The 20,567-nt window shown below is 38.5% G+C and overlaps 1 protein-coding gene across 9 annotated transcripts in view; it reads left to right on the top strand.

Annotated features, from left to right (window-relative positions):
* The window catches only part of B3GNTL1 (UDP-GlcNAc:betaGal beta-1,3-N-acetylglucosaminyltransferase-like 1), a 104,938-nt gene that overhangs the window by 16,202 nt on the left and 68,169 nt on the right, over positions 1-20,567 (top strand). For 7 of the 9 annotated variants that reach the window (XM_017743199.1, XM_008640546.2, XM_017743201.1 and 4 more), the window contains one exon: positions 9,058-9,153. The exons of 1 other annotated variant lie outside the window; for it this stretch is intronic. In XM_017743199.1, the coding sequence (XP_017598688.1) occupies positions 9,058-9,153 (96 nt within the window). Of the gene's footprint in view, positions 1-1,998; positions 2,140-9,057; positions 9,154-20,567 lie in introns of those variants that run through there. One more of the 9 variants, XM_017743208.1, reaches the window with a different exon arrangement.

Here is a 20,567-nt window from a genome sequence, read left to right on the forward strand (position 1 = left end):
GAGCCAGACCTGGTGTGTTACCAGCACACAGCACTGGGAGGGCTGTCGTGGGCAAAATTAACTGTATTTCCACTAGACCCAGCACATTTTCCATGTTATAGGTATAGAAAATATGTGGAATGCCTGTGTGGGGTACAACCTTCTTGGGTTCATGTTGGGTCTTACAGAATTCTTAATTCAAAGGCCTGAAGGGGAAAGGGGAACATATCCAGCTGTTTCTGGTGAGCAAATAGATCAGTTTGCTCCAGAGCCCCTCAATAGTTCTGACACAGCTTTGAGAAAAGTTGACCTGGGCACAAATCTACTGACCAGTGTCCAGGTGGACTTCTGTTCTTAAAAGAATGATCTCTCTGCTGTCCTCAGAATAATCATGCCATTCAATTTTCTGGCCTTGGAAGATGTTTGGGGATGTTTGAATGAAGTTTTGTTCTGTATTTGAAGTTCTGGCCTGGCTTCAATCAGTCTGATAAACCACAGTAGGTGGAGGGGCAAAAAAAAAAAAAAAAAAAAATGCAGAAGGTTGAGAAATGCCTGTGAAGCAGTGAGCTTTTTTGGTTTGTTCCTGAAATTCTAATTTGCAGACTTGCACTTTCCACTGTTTTGCAACTTCTTCTGAACTGGATTTTTGACTTTATGTAGTCTCAATATACTTTCAGAAATTTTATTCCTTATCCTAGTCCTGCTCGTTGTTACTGGGAGTCAGATTTGAAGACCAGTGTTCCCAGTGGGCCCTGATATTGTTGGCTTCAGTCTGCTGTTGTTGTTACTGTAGATCTACAGGTAGGAAAAGTCTCCAACTTTCTCCACCAAGAGAAATCTCCCAGGTCCTAATTAATCCCTGAGGTTCTTCCTCTTTTGTGTTACTCTTAAATACAAATTGCCTTACTCTGACTTGAAGCCTGGTTACTAAACAGCAGAACCAAAGATACCAGATGCCTCTGGGATCTTCCCCACAAGTTATTCTTTAAAGAAACCTGTGTCCCCATCTCTGAAAAAGCGAGAAGCTTGCCCCAGGCTCCGGTACTGGAACACAGCTGAAGTAACAGCAGCAGCCTTTTTGTCTCATTTCCTGTATAGACTACTTAATTGTGCTTTAAAGAGCAAGTTAATTTCTATTCTCTTAAGCTGCTCTTATCTGGAACACTCCTTTTAAAAAAAGGCTTGCAGGGTGGAACTGTTCTGTCCTTGGAAATGTTCAGAGTGCAGGATTTTGACTCTCAAAATACAAATCACTAATACATTGTGCTTTTTATTAACAGCAGCTCTCCATGACGGCTGTCACCTTGTCCTCTGATGACTATTTGACATCATCTCTAAGTCCTGTTGGCATGAATTCTATAAATAGACACTCTCAGAAGAAACAAATTTTTGAGACTTTGTGTATTTACACTACAAATTCTTAAATTCTGCTTAAGAAATAGAAGGCTCAATGCAAATCCTGACTCTCAGCAGCTGTGAAGCTCAGGGACATTGTACTGGCTGTTGATAATGTAGTGGTTCCCATCCCTCTGGCACTGATTGCCCACGTGCCCTCACGTTACACTGTGCACAAAGGTGCCTTCAAATGGCCCCTGCTCTGCTCAGAAAAAGGAGGACTTTGTCAACAGAGAATGTGCAACTCTTCTTAAAATTTCTCACTCTAGTTTTTATCCCTAGAAGCTGCATCTATGCCATTTATCCAGAGTAAGGCAGGTGTTGCTTCTTTACCAACCACAAAACATATATGCTTTGTTGGCAGCTAATGAGTGGGAAGATTCGAGATTCTATTCCCCTTAATTCTGAAAAAGTCATGCCTTCATATCTTATTTTATATAGGCTTGTGTTCTTCTGGAGGAGATCCAACCTTGTGTACATACTAGTGTTCTATGGAACAGCATTTCTGAGTTTGGAGTAGCCCAGGAAGTTATTTCCCAAACCACACACACTGTGCAGTCTTTCACTCTGCCTCACATTTATTCTGTTATTTAATTTCAACAGAGTAGTACCCTCTGAGAACTCCCAAAGCTTTCTCTTTCAAGGAGAGAGGGGAATGCCAGAGAGATCTGTTCCCTGGGTGTCTTGTTGCTGGATGCTTCCAGAAGGCCCTGCTCTGGGCATGCTGAAGGAAAATCACTGGATCTGAGAACAATCTTGGAGACTGTGAGTAACATTAAAGAGCTTATAACATAGCTAAACTTTTCCTCACGGTCTCCCACCTCAGTGAGAAAACAACAGAGTCAGAATGTGGGCAATAGAAATATTATTTCCTCTTGTTTTCACTGGCTCAACAGGAGGTGAATCAGTACCAGTGTCACAGTGGATACCTTTGTATTTGTTGTGAAATTACTATCCTCTGTCTCAAACAGGTAGGATACCTGGGCACGTGAGAGAACATGAATATACCATTTGCATTTCTTCAATGAGCAATTCTCACTATTTTGCATCTCTAAAGCAGATTTTTGGCATATTCTGTAGCTTGGATTTAGCTCAAGAGCAGCAGTGCCTAAAGCCATTTTTATCTATTGCATTATCTGCCTGTGTTAACCAACTGCCTGAATTCTGCATATCTTTGATGGTTAATGTGACTCTGAGATAGTTGATTGGATCGAGTGAACTTGAACAATGCCTGGGCTGGTGGCTCACAGACCTGTTCACCTGCCCTGGGAGAGCTGAAACAAAAGTTGCACAATCGGCCAATGGATTGGAGAAATCCACAGATGAATCAGAGCTGAGCTGCTCCTTTCTTTAAGAGACATTGGCTGCTTCCCTCCCACCCCTCCTGAACTTCACAAATTAACTACATTTAGAAGTTAAGGGGTGGTTTTGTTTTTTTTCTTTTTGGTCTGGAAACTTTTTTTTTTTTTTTTTTTGGAAATTCATAATCTAATAGATAATTTTTTTTTCTCATCTCACTGTACCCTGTGCTGTTCTGCTTGTCGGGACATGTCACACCTTTTTGCCACGTGCTAAAAAGACTGTTTTTTCCTCCCTCCCTTACAGAGAACACTAGCTTGAATGATATCATTATTTTCTTGTGGCTAAAATGATCGGATCCAGCTGATTCTGTAATTTTGTGGTGTGGAAAGACTGTGAGTCTAAGTGAGGTTTTATTAAACTGCCATAAAGCGTAACTACATAATGCTGAATATTACCTCTCTGTCCTCCATTTAAATTCCATTCTGTACCTCTATTTCATTTTCATCCTTCCTGTGCGCAACGAGGTTGTTGGTGATCTTCTCTCATTCTGTGTCTTTAATTCTGAAGTCCAGGTTTTACTACCTCCCCTTAAAAGCTTTGTCCTCTGGTTGTGGCATATAGCTTAGCAGATTTTCCTTTGATAAGTGCTTTTATTTTGGACGTGAAGTTGATTAAAGTCTTCTTTGTGTAGAACTTAAATGATCTTTTTTTTCTCCCCAGTTAATTTGCACAGCTCTCCCTCTGACTCCCTTACTCAGCACGTTTGAGACAGATCAGAGTGTGCTGCCCAGGCCTGTCTCAGCAAGCACTGCCTGTAGAGGTTAGCTTTCATACAAGAATTAATTCCTACAACAGCTATTGAAGAGACATTAATTGAGTACTGTCATGTCTTGAATGACAAATCAAATTGGTTTGCATAAACCTGTTAGCAGGAATTTGTTCCACTAAAGGGGCTGAGTAGATCTGAAGAGGCTCTGGTCTGTCTTTGGTATAGACAGAAGGGAAAATGAGATTATATTCCATGCAGTTGTTGATTGTTCAACATCAGTTGATTTTTTGATGTGGGGAAAAAAACATGTCCAGAGAAATATTTTCATGAACTAGTCTTAACTCTTCTGGTCAGCAGTATTTTTTTTATAGTCAGTTTCCTTTTACTGTTATCAAACGACAGAGTCTTTTACATTCTTCTCCAGCGTGTGGAAGATGTAACGCTGAATTAGGGCTATCCAATAAAGATACTTATAAAAACATTTTTAGTTTTCACTTCAGGAAATTGTCATTAGAGGCTTTAAAAAGTCATTTATAATATTTCAATAATCTTCTCTTGGTATGGAGGGCAGAAACTGAAGCAGCAGTTGTGTGAAGGTTTTGTTCTGAAGTGGTGACAGTGGAGAATGTTTAGAGGAAAAAATACGATTCCTTTTCTTTTTTTGCACTGAGGAACATGAAAATTCTTTCTTTGACAATGTGAGAGTATTATTCTTATATTTTCAGTAACTGGGCCTTTCCATGTATATCATCCAGATCTGCTGGAATTCAGCTGTGTCTTTGCTTTTTATTAGGCAGCTTCCTTACAGATTTTTTTTAATTTGGAATTTCTGAAAAAAACCGCAGAGCATTTTCAAAGTCACGATGTCAGTCTGAGTCTGTTCTACATTTAACCAAATAGCCCAAATGGGAAACAGCCAAACTTACACGACTTTGTAATTAAATTTGTGTTTAAAATGGCCTCCACATGCCCATAACCCCATCAAACAATTGTGATTACTGGAGTTTGATATTCATGAAAGTCCGATTGTAATGTATTTCATTCATGTAAACATATTTCATTTTTAAAACTATGTCTGAAGCATAAAATGTTTGAAAATCAAGATTCCCTCCTCCTGCTGTTCAGACATTTTGCTGAGGTGGTAACTATTACAATCCAATCAGACTTTGTGGAGCTACAGGCAAAAGAAATTGGTACCTCTTCAGTGATATTTACTTGAAGATTTTCCCAAAATGTCGTGTTCAAACTTCATGAATTCATATGTGTGACAACATCTTTTTAAATGTTCCTGTGTTGTGATGCTCACCTGGGCTCATTCTGATTACACCACCTTGACTTCTTGTTTTTCATATAAATTCACTAAAGAAAATTCAGGCTTCCTTGGTTTTTAATTACTCTCTTTTTATGTGCTGCAAATAAACAGTAACATCCTTTTGTGGACTTTGGACTTGAACTAGTGTCAAGTAGAATGTTCAACAGGTGTTCTATAAATACGGATTGCTCCAAGATAAGAACATCTGTGGAAATGGATATTCATCTGACCTAAAGGCTTCTTTGGGGAGTCAGCACTATCAACATATTTTATAACTTTTAAAACATGCCTTAAATACACTAGGGTGTGTTTTGTATATTTACACCTAATGCAAATTACCTCACAGGTGTCATGTTTTGGAAACTGTTTTGAAGAACAGTTTCCTCCCTTGGAAATGATTGGGAGAGGAAACACATTTTACTACCTTCTTCCTGCAGTATATAATTTTGGAAAGATTTTAACCACATAAAAATATTTCTTTAGTTTCTTTTTCCTTAGTTTATTTTTCCTTTTTGATTGCATTAAATGATGATCACGAAATCTTTCTTAAAGGAAATTACTGCATCGAAATTACTACAATAAAAGTAATTGAAGTAGGGTTTGGAGACAGCAGAGGTGACATCTACCTTTCCTTAACACAAAAGATGTGGTCTTGATTAACTAAAGCTGTTCCTAAACATTCAGGATAAGGTAAATAACCCTTATTAGCTTTTAAATTTAGGATTTTTCCATCTGTGGGCTCTCATAAAGAGGCATATTTGGGAAAAAGGTGTCGTGCCCTAAAGATAATCCTCCCTATTCTGCTTGTTATTTGGATAGTCTTTCTTTTCACAGAACACTATCTAGGATCAGATGTTATGATCTTTCTGATTAAAGCTTCACTAGGTACTTAATTACATTCTCTTCAAGGAGGTTTCCATCATTCTGTCATATTTCTAAAATGAAACAGAACACTGCACGTTCTTCCTCAGAGTGCAGAATAAAGTTCTGTACTTTATATAACCTTTGAAAGTTGCATTTTTTTTGTACAGAAAAGCTGTGGAGTTTTTCATGCTAAAATGTGTATTTTTCTAATACCTATTTCAATAACAAAGTTTCTTAAAAGATGATACATTATAAGAAGAACTCCTGTGTATGTTTGCACATCCAGTGCCTACTGCCTTGTGGAGAGTTTGTGCTTTTGCCTGTCTTTGTTCATTTCCTCTTTTTTTAAAAACAAGGATGGAAAATATTGGGATAAAATTGAAGACCAATTATTTTTTCATCCTCATTTCCTCTTTAGTACAAGGGGTGGGTTCTGACCCATAGGCTGCCTCTTGAATAAGGAAGATTGTTTGTGGTAAAGGAAGTTGTAGTGATTAAAAAACTCAAAAACACCACATCTGCAGAAAGTGTATTGGTTTTAATTATTGCCAACTCATTTAAACTTTTTCCTCTCACCCGCTTCCTTTTCCATTTAAATGTGCAAGGGAAAATGTAAAACCTAAAGTGATGAAAATAAGAAACACCTCTACCTGATTATTGCGTTTCAAAACCACGAGTGAAAAGCTGGAGCAAGTTCTGGCATGTCAGTGCCTGGGTGTAGAGTCCTGGCGTTTGCACATGACGGACATGGGACTGAAATACTCCTGTGTTTCAGTGGAGCAGTTTTGTACCTCACAGGACAGTGACTATAGGTGACTCTAAGCAGAATTTGGTAATTATGCAGTAATCCTGCCTAGGTCCTCTGAACGTGAGCATAACTCTGAATTTACTGAATGTGCTCGTTGGATTTTTATTTCACACATTGTGGCTAGCCCAGGGTACTGTGACCTGGAGAACCTCACTGTTATTTGTATTATTGATATTTGTATTATTGTTATTTGTACTATTTTAGTTGTATCATGATCATATTGTACTGGCTTTATAGCTCTCCCAACTCCTGAAAATGTTTTCAATGCAGTGGCAATAAAGTGCATATCCACGACATTTATTCTGATAATCTTGTTTAGATACAATTCATTAACCCCACTCCTAGTTGTGTGGAGTGGATTTTAGAGAAGAGAGATTCAGGTGCCTAAATAGTGATGTGTGATCCAGAAAAGAGCTGTCAGGATCCAGTTTAATAGCACTTCTTCTGTCTGCCTTCACCTCTCCTTGTGTGTGTACAGATAATTCATCAAACCTGTTCAGTTTTCCCTTCAAGTGTGAGGAGTTGAGATTTGAACCAGTTGTTCTTTGGACTTCAGGGAATTACAGTCCTTTAGCTGAGCACCTGGATTCAACATTCACTTTAGTTTGCTGAAATTATCAACAGCATTTATGAAATTATCAGTCTGGTCAGAAATCAATATAAAACTGTGAAACTCTGTCCTCTGCTTCTAATTTAAATTTCAAGCTGCCTGGAAAGAGATGACTTCACTTACTACTTGGCTGTAATTGAAAACCAGGTTTTCAGAAAAACAAATTTGAAATTCTCCTTTTTAATCTCTCACCTTTTGAAAGCTTTTTGTATTCTGTATCTGTTCAGCTTCACTGTGACTCTTAAAATAAAGAAACTAAATTTCCATCTTGTGTTCTCATAGAATATCTTGAGAGATAAAGTAAAGGTAATTTTTCCCTTTTACCTTTTATACAGAATTTTGTAAAGTGTCTTTGTAAGTTAGAAAAACCTAGGGATATGCAAGAGGATGCTAATGAGGGCTTGATATATGAATACTAGAAAGAGTTCTATTTTTAAACAAAAATAATCCTTGCAGCACAGGGTAGATGTACATCTGACACAACCTTTGTCAGGTTTTTATCTCTGTGGTGTGCCCCCATTAAAAACATCTCTATGAACTCTTCTAACTGATATTCAGTTTAAAAGAATTTGAGATTAACTTTCTGAAAATATCTTAGTATTACTTAGCTGTAATATGAGGGCTCAGTTAGGATGAGGATTGAAGTTTTCCACAGTAATTTGTTGTTGTCATTGAGGAGACATTTTCTAGTTCAGAGACATTCTGGTTTATTCTTCTGGGATAAGCAAATAACATTTTCTTTTTTTTTCGTGCTTGTTATTTTGGTTATATTTAATCATACTCTACATGGTGATGTTTCATTGCCAGCAGTCCCCCAGCAATATCTTCTCGTGGTGGTTTGGTTCCCACATCAAAAGTATTCATAACTGCACATGCAGAACCCTGGCCTGACTCCTCACATCTCTCTGGGGTTTAAAGCTCTGTAAACATAGATACCTGGAAGATTTATGAATGCTTAGGGAAAATAAACCAAGGAAATTTCCCACCTGTTCTTGAACAGAACTTGATTATTGGAAATTTGTGTTCAGAAGCACTAAAACACTGTGGTGTTAGTTCTCAGTGGACAAACACATCCTCAATAGGAAGCGCCATCAAACTCAGGAAGAGAAATGGAGAGTTACAGTATGATGGGAGTGCAGTAGTTGGTATAAATCAGTATCAGCTTACTTTGCATGAATAATTAAGTCCTGTGGTACCCTGAAGGTTTCGTGTAGACTTCAGACTTTGAGAGGAGCAAACAGCAGAGTTCTGTCCAGTCACACTCCTGGGTTCTCCTCAGCTTTTTCCTTTTCTAATCAGAGATTTGTAAACAGTTTAGTGTTTCTATGAAACTTCATTAATATGTGTCTGTGCAGATACAGGTAACATGTAATCCTGTAATATGCTCTGATACATATTGGAAGCTATTTCTGAACACCTACTGGCATAACAATACTAAAATTCGTATTTAACCCGTACAGAACAGTATTGGATAAGGAGCTGTTGCTCAAGTGGTGCTTCAGTGACCAAATCCAAATGAGGTGTCTACATTGTTCTGCCATGAACAAGACAAATCAGAATATGTGGGGGATTGTCCTTATTTTGTATTAACTAAAGTAATGGGGCGTATTATAGGTTATGGCGCTGTCAGTAGGATTGTCTGGTGTCAGTTTCCAAGTTCCAATTTTTATTTGCTGAACTAACTTTTGGTTGAAATTTTGCATTTTAGATGTCTGCTTATGGAAAACTTCCTTTGAAAATTTCAACCAAAGTGGTTCAAATAGTCCCAAGAATGAGGTTATTGGAAAGATACTCCTCAGTGTTTTCTAGAGACCTTTAAAGTCTGTAACTATTTAATATTTGAGCAGAGCAATTGTGCCATATTATCTTATGAACATAGAAAGGGGCTAGTAAGGAGTGCATAGATAATCTTAATTCTTGGAGTTGCCACGTTTTGAATGTTTATTTCATGACACTGTTTTGTTGCCACGTGGGTGTACAGCAGTTTAACCTAGGGGATTTATCTCATTTGGCTTTAGATTGTCGGTTGCCAAGTCAGAAGAGAGCCACTGGATTCTACTGAACGATACACTCGCTGGATCAATAACCTAACCCAGGAACAACTTCTTACACAGGTATTTTGCTTTCAGCTGTGTCTGAAATTACAGCAGGAAAATAGAGCAAGAGGTTTCTTTGGATGGATTTTTTTCAGTCATAAGCAATACTTGATAGTTTATTAAGGTTATCAGATTCTCATATTTAAACAAAGCTTGTTGAAGAGAAGCCAAGGTTATCGTGTGGGTGATCATTACAGAATGACGACTTCACACTGAGTGAGGATGAAGCTTTCAGGTTTGGAGTGAGCCTTCCATGTCTCACTGCTGCCTGTGGTTAACTACATATGCTTTCATGTTCTAAAATTAGGGTTTTCTTTTCAAAAAGTGTATTTATATACAAAAGGGGGGAAACAAAACATCTTTCTTGAGAATGATTCTTCTCCCACCCAAAGTAGTGACCACTCCTGTATCTGTTTAAGTGTTCCTTAGGATCACTTTAAACCAGCAGTTCTTCAGGCATTAAACATTGGGCTCATGATATGTGTTTGTATGTGAGATGTGTCTTGTGCAACTGAAGATGACGGTTTTGGCATAAGGAACAGTTGTTTCATTAGGCAGGAGGCCAGTGCTGAACTAAAATAGAGACTAAAAGAGACTTTGGCAAAAACAAGTTAAGCTGTGGAAGAATTCAATCCAGCTTGTGGAGGAATGTTGTACAGAATATAAGAAATCTAATGGATGGTTAGCAGAAAACATCCCAGCAGGCTTTTAGATCCAAGTATTTGGGCTTGGGTTTTGGGATGCTATGTTAGGAAGACATTTGGTTTTCATTTCCCTGGATTTAAGTGGTTGAAAAGATTAACATATCCTTATTTGTTAGGCTTCATTATAAACTGTGTTGTGTTCCCTGTTACCTTAACTCCAAAAACCTCCTCGCAGGCCCTGATATGGTCATTGTAACACAAGGAGTAATCCACAGACCTTGTTTTAAAATCACCAGTGGTATTACAGGTCCCTGTAATTCACCAAGGGAAAGTAATTACAGGAAAAGTTACCCATGGAATATTTGGATTTCCCTGTGAGTGTGGCATTAGGAAAAAATACAGATTTAAATGGGTGTGTTTATCTGATGACAGCATCTGGATCACTGGGTTGGTGAAGAGAAGGAAAAACTTGAGGATGTAAAAGCTTGTCCTACACAATCTGAAGTATTTTATCTAAATGGCCACTGGATCTTCGATGAATCAAGTGGAAAATAAAGCAAATATCCTGATTTTGAGATTATGCAAAAAACCCCCCTTCGTTTTAAATAAGATGGGAATCTATGTGTTCTGGAAGAGATGATTTAATATAGTGTTTCTGACAGTAGGATGCAAATCTGATGACCTGGGAAGTCCCTTGCAATCTTATGTGCTACAAATACCTGTTAAAGCCTTAATAAATGCATTATTTTTACATATAATTTAGAGTCACACATTTTAGAGGTAGATTAACAATTTTGGATAATACATTGAGTTTGGAACTAGCAGAACTCGTGGTACTTATCCACGAGTTTATTAACAAGATGAGATTTATAGATTCACACTATTTATGTGTTCCTCATTATTTTTTAGTTTATTTTGTTCTCCACCAAGCTTAATGCAGAAACAGAAGGTCCTCAAGGACAGTAGATTGCTGAGAATTCTGTGAAAGTCTGAAGTTTTGGGGAAATTGTGCTGCACCAGCTGCAACTCGTATGTTGTTAAGCACCACAGAATCCCCTTGGAGGGAGATTTTAGGTGCCCAATCATCAGACGAGCTTTAGCTGTGACTCCAGCCTGGGGCAGCTTGGCTTTTCCAGCTTTGGAGCTAAAATTCTACTTGGTTTCCAGAGCATGTGAGCACATGGCACTTCTCCTGCTTTGGTATCCGTTCTTCTGATTAGAAATTCAGGTAGAGGGATAATTATTTTGCTTTTTCTTACTTTAAAAAGTATGGGGCGGAGGAGGAATTGGGAGTAAAAGCTGTACTGTAATAATCAGGGTATGAATCAATTATCTAAGGTTAGGCCTGATTTGTCCCAGTCATCTACCCTGATACATCATATGCTTTATTTTGGGTGTATTTTTTAAACTATTTTCACTGCATAAACCCCAAAAAACTATAATGATGGACCTGTGCTAATGGATTTGTAGAATCTCTGGGAGGAAAAGTCCTTCAGGGAATTCAGGAAAATTTGCTTTAATTTACAGCACATTAATCTGCAGCAGATTCCTGTAGTGAAAGCATGTTCAGCTTTTTTTTAGCTGTCTCTGTACTCAGTGCCCAGCTCTTTCCAGTCACTTCTGCTGCATTTCTACACCATGCACATGCAGATTATTTGTGCTGGAAATTGGGAAACCAAGTGATCAATTGAAAAAGGAAAAAGAGCCAACTGTCAAGACCATGTCATCCCCTATCATAAGGTTTATGTTATTATAATAACAGATCAAATAATATCCTGTGGCACTGGATTTCTCTCCTGGGCAGTGCCCAAAGGCAGGTTTGGGAGTGGAGGTTGGTTGCAGATGTTTTGGGAGGTGCCTTCAGACACCTCTGTGCTGGATGCTGGGTTTAAACTGCTTGAGTCAATAGCAGCTTTTTGGATCAAATGTCCATCCCCAGTCCTCATGCTGAGAAGATCATTCAATACAAAATGCTGCCAGCATTTTAACTTTTCCCTTAGCCCTGGCCTCTTGATGCTTACTCATCCGTTAAATGTTTCTCTAAACAATTATACTGTAACATTCCAAAGATACTTTATGGTATGCGTGAAATTTCAGAATATACACCCCAGAGAGTGTGGTGGGAGTGAGAGAGTACAAAGAGAGCATGATGATGAAAAAACCTACTTTAAAAAAGATCAATATTTGCTTCTTCAGTGTTATCTTCTGTATAAATGACAGGTGATTAAACCCCACTTTTGTGGGTATACTGATATAAACCTTCAATATATGTGTTCTGGAAGACTTGCTCTTTCTGGCCAAGAGTAAAAAACAAATAAAAATGGACAATTGTAACTGTTCAGTAAGTGCAGATTGCACTGACAGGTACATGAAGAAAATCAGCAAACAAATTAAGAGAACTGACTGCTTTGATGTTGAAGTAAGTGGAAAAAAATGTAGATTAAAACTAATCCGAGGGGATATCCGAGTCCAAATTGTGCTTGTAAATGTGATTGAGGTTTGATCATGCAGCCCTTCTTTTACACTGGAAATGTTTACTGGGCTGTGTAAATGAAAAGATCTGAATGGTTTTAAGGCTGGATTAATTGCACAAATATTTATACAAGTCATTTTTAAGGGCTGTTGCTGACTGTAAGTAAAAGCTGAGTTCCTGTCCACATCTGTTAAATCACTGCTTTAGGTTAGTTTAGTCTCTCAGCCTGTTAAGTATTCTGTTCAGCCTGAAGCACAGTTCCATCTACCGTTTTTTCCTCCTCGAAGACAAGACATTTCCATGCCTTCACGTGGTTGTTCACTTAGGAAGCAGGCAGCAAACTCAGAGTGACTCGTGAGGAGACTCCTGCCAAAAGGAAGGGCCTGTGGATGATAAGGCTGGATTGTCCTAATGTAGATAAAGAGCTGTCTGAAGAAGCCCCAGTGATTCTGGATGACTGTGTCTGTATGACTTCCTGATACACGCTGGACTTTGCAGGTTATCTTGGAGCTGTTGGTGTTGGATAAATCTGGAAATTGTCACAGGTGATTTGTAGCTCTTAGCAATAATCTCTGCCAACCACCTGACAGAAGAGCAATAATTAACATTTTTCATAGCACACACTCTGTGCTCTAATAGGCGCCTGTTACATTTCACTGACATCTTTAGAAGTTGTGCTTTTCTACTTAATAAGTCTTCCTGTATTAGAGTTTAATTAATATTTGATAAAGATTCATGCTACAAATCAGCATTTACTGCAGATGCTCAGTTTGGAAATAGATCCAGCATTGTGGTGGAGTCAGAGCATGTAGCTTGTTTTTAAGGCAAGAAGGACCTGACAGCATGGCTGGACCTTTTCCATAAATTCAGTGCACTAAATATTGCATTATCATCATGTATCTCAACAGGGAACTTCTTAGTGGTCAAAAGCTGGTAGGAGTAGATTGCAAGCAGGATGAATTTTCCAGGTGGGCCACAGATTGAATATCTCTGGCTTAGAGCAGCTGTTTTGTCTACCTGCAGACAGAAAATTCTGCGTTATTAGTGCTTGGGTTGGCTGTCCGTATGTCACAACTGAAATAATAATCAAGGCAGCAATCTGAAAGGGGATGTATGCAATGCCTGCTCTCTGGTTATGTTAGTAAAGGCAAAAACTGGCCAGAGGGAGAGGCTTTCTTACTTAAGAATGAATAAAACATGAAAAGGCTGATTGAAATCCCCTCCAGCCTCTCCCTCCCTCCCCCCTATCTTTGCCACTATTAATGGCTCACTTGTGTTTGTTGTCTTTCAATAAAAAGATACTCAACACTTTCTTGGGATTTTTTTGATCTCCATTTCCTCTTCCTTGACCCATGTTATCTAAAAATGTGGCATTAATAGTGAGGTCCTGATGCTTTTCTACTGAGTGAAGAAGCCACAGTAACTGGTTATTACAGCAGATCCTAGCAGTTTGTATGGGATTGAGCCTGTACCGTATAAGAAAAAACAACTGGCTGCTTCCTTTTGTGGTTGGTTGATCCTTGTTCTCCTCTGGAGGAGAATGAACCAAAGTTTCACAAGCTTGACAGTGTTTATATTTACATGTGAAAATACATGTCAAAGGGTTCATGGAATTCTAGAAAGTTTAATGAGAAGTGGCTTAGCCACATCTGTGAGCTCAAAGCACAATTAGAACTTCCCAGTGAGGCTTTATGAAAAGGCAGCTCAGGGTCACATATTTTGAACTTAGAAACAGGTTTGCTGGAATTCTGAAATGTATGCAGCTTGTGCTTTGTGTGTGTGCAGTTTTGCATGAGTTTAAAGGTGTCCCATAGGGGAAGGAGTGTTAAATTTTTCCTCTTCATATCTTGTTGGATAATTTGCATGATTAAACAAGGCTGGAATGTGGCTCATAATACATGGTAATGTTTAAATGGAACAGAAATATTGTAATATAGTATAAAAGGGACTTGTGATTACAATAAGTTTGACTTTATTCCAAAATGTTCTTGATGAATGCAGCATTACAGCATGACAGATTCTTGTATGGCAGAAAAAGCCTGATATGATTTTGATGGACATAGAAATGAAACTGGTAGAAACCAGCTATTTCTGATGTGAGCTATGATTTGTTCCAGCTGATGGTATTTTCTTGTATTTTTAGTAATTAATCATACCCATAAGGAATGCAACAGATTTGCATCCTAAACACCCTTTTTTTTTGAGACATTTGACATAGGAGATGGACAGGTAATGCCAAGTGTAAAGGAAATCTGTCAAGGATTAAATTTTCAGAAATGCATAATTGGCTTTCCAAGTTATTATTGCCATTTATGCCTCCTCAATACTCTTGAAAATTACTTTGAAAAATAGGGCAAGATGTTAAAATAAATTGAAGACTCAGTTGTTAATGCAGAGCTGCAGTTGAGGACATGGATGGAACCAGCTAGTAACTTCCAGTTTCTGAGTGCTCCACTTAACTCTTGTTTGATCTTCCATATTTATCCTGCTGATGTGCTTGTGCTGACTTCCAAATAAACAGCCCTTAAGCTTCGCTTTAGGCTTTTATATATTGACTTTTATAGCTTCAGGAACTGTACTTTTGCCTCTTTTTGAGGGACAAAATCCAGTCTTTATTTTAAAATAATAGACAGGATATTGAAGTAGCCCTTTTTTTTTTCCTTTCAAAACAAAAAGCCCACTCCAAATACACATTTCCAACTCAGTGAAGTTTATTTTTCAGTTGGTTGTCCGTATGTGAGAGCACAGAGCTGATACACCCTTCGCTTCTGTAATTTGCTTTCTTTGAATTTGAAGATCAGAGTGCTGATTCCACAAAAGGGGGGAAATATTTTTACTGTGGCTTCTAGTGCAATAAAAATTATGGATTTCAAACATTTTATCTGCAATGCAGCTCCCTCTTGTAGCCTTATACATAGGAAAAACATTTCTTTGTCTTTTGCAACTGGGCTCTGAACAGTTTTTCACTGTTTTAAAAATTGTGTATAAGCATGAGTTAAGCACGTTCTATTTGATCTGTCACACTCAAGATTTTGTTCCTTAATAGTTTTTTATACTGACTTCGCTGTGCCAAGTTTGACATTTGTCTCTACAGTAGTTGTTGCCTTTCTGATTTTTTAACTACTTAAGGAAGCAGAGTTTTAAAATATTTACATCCACCATATCCTCTCATAAGTATTAACAATATATATTATACTGTTATGTTTGAATTTATAGTTTTCCTTTCTGTGTTGTAAAAAAGCCAGATTCATTGTCCAATCCGACAGCTTTGGAGTATAAGAATCCAGATTTAATGAGTAATTCAGTTTTTATGTAATTTTTTTTTTTCTTAGTACACGTGTGACAAACTGGGACAGGGGATTTTTATTCTGTTTTTACAGTCTTGGCAAAGCAGACTGTGATTAGAAGTTCTTGAGCTGGAGTTGTGCACATAAAAAAATGACAGTGAGCTTTTCAGTGCATGTGTCTGTGAACAGCGGGTCCTTTTTCATAGAGAATGGATATTTGTCTGTTCACTTATGGCAATTTCATCATCTTAGAGGTGAGTAGCACATCCACTGATGCCTTAAAGAGCCTTGAAATGAAACAACACACTTTGGAGATTATATTAGTGTAGGAGGTGATATAAAGGCTGGTCTTTATTGGAGGCCTTCAAGGAGCAGATGTGGAAAATGCCCACCCCTGCACGGGGTGAATGCAGTTTTATGAGCTTAGCAAATTAGCACAACTGGCAAAAATCCCCAATTAAAGACCAAAGTGGTGAGATAATTCCTCCTCAGTTCAACCCTTTTATGAATCCTCCCCACTCTAGATAGGAGCTGAACTCTGTTTATGAAAGTGTGTCTCCAAGAGCTGATTTCAACCTCGGCTCCCAGAGAGCCGAGATGGGATAGGGGCCTTGGACCCTCAGCTTGGAGCCTCTGGAATGTGTTTTGTCTTTTTGCCTATCAAGGTAGGGAAAAGTACTGGGGCTAGCTATGAATGCAATAATAGGCTACAGAGCTACAAAAATGTGTGTCAAGAATATAGAGAATATATAAAAGCAAATGCTGCTGGTAAGCAGAATAAGAGAGCTCAGTATTTGCTGCAAACTACTTCTTGGATTTCTTCAGAGCTACTGAAGCAGAAAAAGCAGATGTTACTAGACTTCTTTTTATTAGACTAAGTGGGTACTATGCATTTATGGTGTTGAGTTTATTGGAGTAGATCTGAATCATGCTTGTCAACATAAAAGATAGGTGTTCAGAAAGTTTGTATAATAAAAGGGATTATTATTTTCAGGTGTATAATTCCAGAGCATGCCAGGAGGTCTATATTTATTCTGGGTAATTCTTTGCATACCTATACTGTAATAATGTCAGAATGAAAAAAATGTAGTCTTGAATGTGTGAATCTCAGGGTTAGGATTATTTTATAAAGTAGAAAAGGCAAATTGAGGAAACTGCTTGTTGTCTGGTGAATGGTTCAAATTTTACTTAAAAGAATGTTATAGTCCTTATAACTTTGGAGGATTTATCCAGCCACAAAAGAAGTGTGCTGTCTGTAATGTAGCACAAACAGCCTTTTGCACTCAATGTGCTTGGTCTGCCTCTGGTTTGATTTTTTCCTTATCTAGTGTACACCTTTTAAGCCCCTTTGCAATGTTCTGTTTTAAAAGCTAATAAAACAGGGTCCAAGTTTATGCTTAATATCACCTAATAGTTTCACTGACAATTGAAATTTATTTTGAACGTTCATTCCAGACTTTTGTTTTTCTGGAAACCCATTGGTTTGACACTGTGTAATTTTGGGGACTTTGGGACTGTACGGGTAGGTCTTACACTCTATACTCTTATATTCTGTATTTTTTTTGGTGTGTTTTGTTGTATGTTTCATTTTTGCCATCTTCCACTGCAACTTTTGGAATTGGTTGTTCTGGCTGTGACAGCCCCCAGCAGCTTTCACTTTCTCACTTCATTCTTGGTTTCGTCTCTTCCCTTATATAATTTTGTCTTTCCCTGACACTTCACAAAAGAGCCACAAGTTCACCACATCCTTAATTGCCCATTCATTTTGCAAGGAGCAGATTGCTTAGTAGTTTTTAATGAAGAAATTGAAATTTCCACCCATGAGTACAAGAAAGTAGCAGAGGAATAGTCATCTTAATATTCAGGAGAAAACAGTTCTGTGTCCATGAAACTCTCTCACGGGCCTCAGGGGAAGGAGATAAATTGGTCACCAGGTTGGCAATTGCATTTTAATGTTTCTGAGAGAAACCAGACTGTGCAAGTGCTCACACACTTTTACACACTTCACTTGGAGCACTGCCAGGCCAGCAAGGTAATACTGAACCCACACTAGCAAGAAGCAAATGAACTGTCACAGCATTTACAGCTGGGAAGGTGCAGAGGAATCTCAGCTTTATTATCACAGAAGCCAGAAGGAGAGATAAAGAAATCATTGCAGTGGTCCTGGGTATAGTGTGTGCTTCAGCAGCTCTCTGTAAGAGGCATGTTTAGCTTTATGTTCTCAGTGTTCTGTTCCTTCTGTGCATTTCCTGAGTATTTAAGATAAAGGAGAAAAAGATTTTTTTTTTTTTTTTCCCCCCTAGTGTTGTCCCATATACAGCCAACAGTCAACCTGTGCTTTGTGCAGGAATCAGTTAAGAAAGCCTTATCACGTTATATTCCAGCCCTGGAAAACTGGGAATTACACTGGCAGGGACAGACTCCCCTTGTGATTTGTTCTTTAATTGTGTCTCTTTCCATTCTTCTGCTTCTCCTGCTGATGAAGAGTCATGAGGGTTGCACACAGGCTAATGTGCATCTCCCTTTTTCCTTTCTCCTCTTCCTTTTTAGCCAGGCCTAGTGACCATCTAAAATTGTAGTGTGGCTATGTCCCCAGAGTTTTATCCATACCTTTCACATTGGCACTCTTCTATTATAAATAAATAAATAAGTTTGTGGTTGTGAAATGAAAATAAATTATAAACTACTACATTTGAATGTTTGACTGTCTTAGAACCCCTGATGGCTCACTTGAAAGAGCAGGAAAATTGAGGTTTCAAGTGGCAGTGCTGCTAAGCTGTCCTCAAATGTGTTTCTTTTTTGAACTGAGACTCAGGTCATGTTGAATGTGTCTATTGGTGCATCTGCATCCTCACTATTTTAGGGCTGTGATGTTTGAGTTGAGGTTTGTTGTTCCTGGCATGAAATAAGCAGTCAGAGGGATCACAGCTACCTCTCATGGCGGTCACTACCTCCACCAGTGGGCTGGTGCTCCATTTCTCTCCAATATTTGAAAATAATGTATTATCTCAACTGCCAACATTTATTTGGCCACCTGACTTTAGAAGGGAATAACCAGCATCATCAGCTTTTCCTACCTACCCTGAATTCCATTTTAGTGGCATCTTTCAGAAGAATGTAAACCTTAACCTACAAGCAAAACAGTCTCTCTCTTAATTTCAGTGTCAGATTTTGCGTTCAAAAAGGAAAAACAAAGCAAAACACAAACCCAACAACCTTTGGAGTCAGTAGGAGAGATTTTTTAATGTGTCATAAAATTATTCATAGCTGTGCAGAGCAGATGTTGACAATTAGAAGAGAACAGAGGCTGGTCTGTGGTCTCCTCAGTTTCACGTGGGTAGATGAAGGCTCGAGGCAGAGGCTATTTCCTGTCAGCACAAGAGCAGGTCCTGGGGGCTGCAGCCCCGTCAGATCATACAAAGTCACTTTTGTGTGGCCTTGGTTCTGTCCCTGGGCTGAAAGAATAATGCTGCTAGAAGGCTCAGTGTTCTGGTCTGAGAGATCTATGACCATTGATACAGAATTATGGGTTGAAAACTTTTTATGGATTTTGTGTTTCTTTGCTAGATGTTTGCCTCCTCCTCAGAACAGCTGACCCTTTCATTTACTGCAGTAATTGCCACTGTGTATTTCACATTTTAATTCTTTTAGCTTGAACCATATTTAAAGCACAGTCCCTCCCAAATTTGAATGTATTTTTACACAGTAACTTAAATGGGAGCAATTTCCTGCAAATTAAAAATGATGGAGTGTTATCCTTCTGCCTTCAAAGCAGTTTTCTGTAAAATTCTTATGGTTGCAGGTGACCTGGGGTACCTCTGCTGTTGACAGCTCTGCTTGGCATACTCGTGGAAATAGGCATTTCCCAGTAGTTAGAAGAATTTTTACTGGAGCTCATTTTGTCTCAGCTGAATGGGCTTGTTGAAGTAATGATGGTGTTGATGCCATGTTCAATAAATTCCCATTTTCCTCTTTGCTGGTAGAGCTGTATAAATAATCGTGTATTAGTGATGGAAAATTAGGAACTTTTTTGTCTGCAAAGAAGTACTTTTGATCTTCAAGTTTAGCAGGTGCAGGCAGTGATGGAGGAATCATCCCTGGCCCTTTGGGAGGCCATGGTCAGAGGAGAATGAGCAAAACCAGCTTAGTGGAAGGAGAGGAAACTTTGTGGACCTGGTTGCTATTCAGGATCAGAAAGATGCTTTCTAGAATTTGAAACAAACAAACAAACAAAACTTCTGGTGTTCTGCCATATATTAAATTCACTCTTCCATGGCTTTTATAACCAAGCTGTAGCCATGGAATGTGAGCACGTTAATGTCAAGTTTCAGTGATTGGGTCTGTCATGCTGCTGCTCTGTACAATGGAGGATGCTATTGAACACAAATAGAGCATTGATAAAATGACAAAAGCAAAGCATAAAAATATTTCTTAAATGGCTGAAACAGTATCTGTAGTAAATACATGTTTTGTTATTCAGGAACAAGAAATTATTTTCTGTCTGACAGGACAGCATGCATTTCACTGAGAACAGGGTCCCTAGTGATAAGAATCTGTGTGTTGTGTGTATGACTCAAAGCTTGGGTTGCTTGGGCTTTTTTTCATCAAGTAGGTAACGTGAATAATTTTAGAATAAAGAGGAAGGAAGAAATTACATGCCTCAGTAGCAAGCATGTGCTCTCTGATACTTTAGTTTCAAGTTCTGTATTGAGGAGAGGTGAAGTCCAAAATCTCCTTTTATAGCAGGATACCAGGTGCAAGCAGTGAGACATAGAACTCAATTCAACTTTCTCTTCAGTGAAAATTATAACACAGCTTCAGCCTTGATGGCAAACTTCCATTGCTGTGGCAGGGCTTGTGCTAATTTGTTAGGAAAAATACATAAGCAGTGCTAATCATATAAATTTTAATCTGAAAGATGCCAATGCCTCTGCTGTGTGACTGGAAGTCCTGGTGAAGGAGAACTCTTGGAGCAGCCCCAGCCAGGGCACTGACACCCTGAGCCCTCTAAAGGCAGGACAATTAAGG

This window comes from Corvus brachyrhynchos, unplaced genomic scaffold, assembly GCF_000691975.1.
Source record: "Corvus brachyrhynchos isolate BGI_N302 unplaced genomic scaffold, ASM69197v1 scaffold148, whole genome shotgun sequence".
In the NCBI taxonomy this organism is placed as follows: Eukaryota; Metazoa; Chordata; class Aves; order Passeriformes; family Corvidae; genus Corvus; species Corvus brachyrhynchos.